The sequence below is a fragment of the Egretta garzetta genome, unplaced genomic scaffold (assembly GCF_000687185.1).
Source record: "Egretta garzetta isolate BGI_Z169 unplaced genomic scaffold, ASM68718v1 scaffold1182, whole genome shotgun sequence".
NCBI lineage: Eukaryota > Metazoa > Chordata > Aves > Pelecaniformes > Ardeidae > Egretta > Egretta garzetta.
The window spans coordinates 4,256-6,345 of record NW_009258969.1 but is presented as its reverse complement, the minus strand read 5'-3'; the positions used below and the strand labels follow the sequence as shown (position 1 = coordinate 6,345).

The window sequence follows — 2,090 nt, the reverse complement described above, 5'->3', positions numbered from 1 at the left end:
CCCCTGCGCAGTGTTTTGGGCCAAAAGCGGGGTTGCTCGCTCTCGGGGGGCTCCGGGTAAGGGCTGGTACCGGCGGGGCGGGGGGGGGCCCCCCCCCCCCCCCCCTCGTGTCCCTGTGTCCCCGTGTCCCGTCCCCCCCCAGAACACGGTGGACAAGCTGATCAAGAAAACCAACCTGGCCATGGTCATTGGCACCCACTCCTGGCGGGAGCAGTTCCTGGAGGCCATCACCGTCAGCGCAGGGGGGGCACGGGGACACCATGGGGACACAGGGACACCGGGACATGGGGACACAAGGACACCCACAGGGACACGGGGACATGGGGACACCCACGGGGACACAGGGACACCTATGGGGACATGGGGACACCCATAGGGACACAGGGACATGGGAACACAGGGACATGGTGACACGGGGACACGGGGACACCCATGGGGACACGGGGACACCACGGGATGGCGACACCCCTAGGGACACAGGGACATGGGAACACAGGGACATGGTGACACGGGGACACGGGGACACCCATGGGGACACAGGGACATGGGGACACGGGGACACCCATGAGGACACAGGGACACGGGGACACCCACAGGGACACGGGGACACCCACAGGGACACGGGGACACCCACAGGGACACGGGGACACCCACAGGGACACGGGGACACCCATGGGGACACAGGGACATGGGGACACGGGGACACCCATGGGGACACAGGGACACCGGGACACGGGGACACCCAGCCCCAGGGACAGATGGACATGGGGACACAGGGACATGGGGACAGCCACGGGGACACAGGGACACCCACAGGGACATGGGGACACAGTGTCACCCAGCCCTGGGGACAGACAGCCATGGGGACACCCAGCCCGGGGACACAGGGACACCCAGCCCTGGGGACAGACGGGGACACCCAGCCTGGGGACACAGGGACACTCAGCCCTGGGTACAGATGGCCACCAGGAGGCTGCGCCTTGGGGACAGGGCTCTAGGGACAGGGGCCACCCCCCCCGAACCATGCACCCTGGTGCCACCACCCTGGGTCCATCACCCCTGCTGCCACCACCCCATAACCACGTGCCCTGATGTCGCCGCCCCTGGTGCCACCACCCTGGTGCCACCACCCTGGGTCCATCACCCCTGGTGCCGCCACCCCTGCTGCCACCACCCCAGAACCACGTGCCCTGGTGCCACCACCCCTGGGGCCCCCAACCCTGGTGCCACCACTCCAGAACCATGTGCCCTGGTGCCACCACCCTGGTGCCACCACCCTGGGTCCATCACCCCTGGTGCCGCCACCCCTGCTGCCACCACCCCAGAACCACGTGCCCTGGTGCCACCACCCCTGGGGCCCCCAACCCTGGTGCCACCACTCCAGAACCATGTGCCCTGGTGCCACCACCCTGGTGCCACCACCCTGGGTCCATCACCCCTGGTGCCGCCACCCCTGCTGCCACCACCCCAGAACCACGTGCCCTGGTGCCACCACCCCTGGGGCCCCCAACCCTGGTGCCACCACTCCAGAACCATGTGCCCTGGTGCCACCACCCTGGTGCCACCCCCCAGAACCACGTGCCCTGGTACCACCACCCCTGGTGCCACCACCCTGGGTCCATCACCCCTGGGTCCATCATCCCTGGTGCCACCACCCCCGGTGCCACCTCCCCATAACTACATGCCCTGGTGCCACCACCCCTGGTGCCACCACCCCAGAACCATGCACCCTGGTGCCACCACCCCAAAATCACATGCCCTGGGGCCACCACCCTTGGTGCCACCCCCCCAGAACCTCTCACCCCCGGGGCCGGGCGCCCATTGTCCCCATGCGAGAGGGGGAGGGGGCTGACGATGACCTTCTCGGGCAGGCGAGGAGGAGGAGGAGGAGGAAGGGCGGGAGGAGCGGCTGCCCTCCTGCTTCGACTACGTGATGCACTTCCTGACGGTCTTCTGGAAGGTTCTCTTCGCCTGCGTGCCCCCCACCGAGTACTGCAACGGCTGGGCCTGCTTCGGCGTCTCCATCCTCCTCATCGGGCTCCTCACCGCCCTCATCGGCGACCTGGCCGCCCACTTCGGCTGCACCGTCG

The 2,090-nt window shown here is 68.4% G+C and overlaps 1 protein-coding gene across 1 annotated transcript in view; it reads left to right on the top strand.

Moving 5' to 3' along the window:
• The window catches only part of LOC104122499 (sodium/calcium exchanger 2-like), a gene marked incomplete at its 3' end in the record, with an annotated part of 6,942 nt that extends 4,856 nt beyond the window's left edge, over nt 1–2,086 (top strand). Inside the window, exons 4-5 of the mRNA XM_009634640.1 lie at nt 143–247; nt 1,877–2,086. Of these exons, the coding sequence (XP_009632935.1) occupies nt 143–247; nt 1,877–2,086 (315 nt within the window). The remainder of the gene's footprint in view (nt 1–142; nt 248–1,876) is intronic.
• Nucleotides 2,087–2,090: the final 4 nt, after the last annotated feature.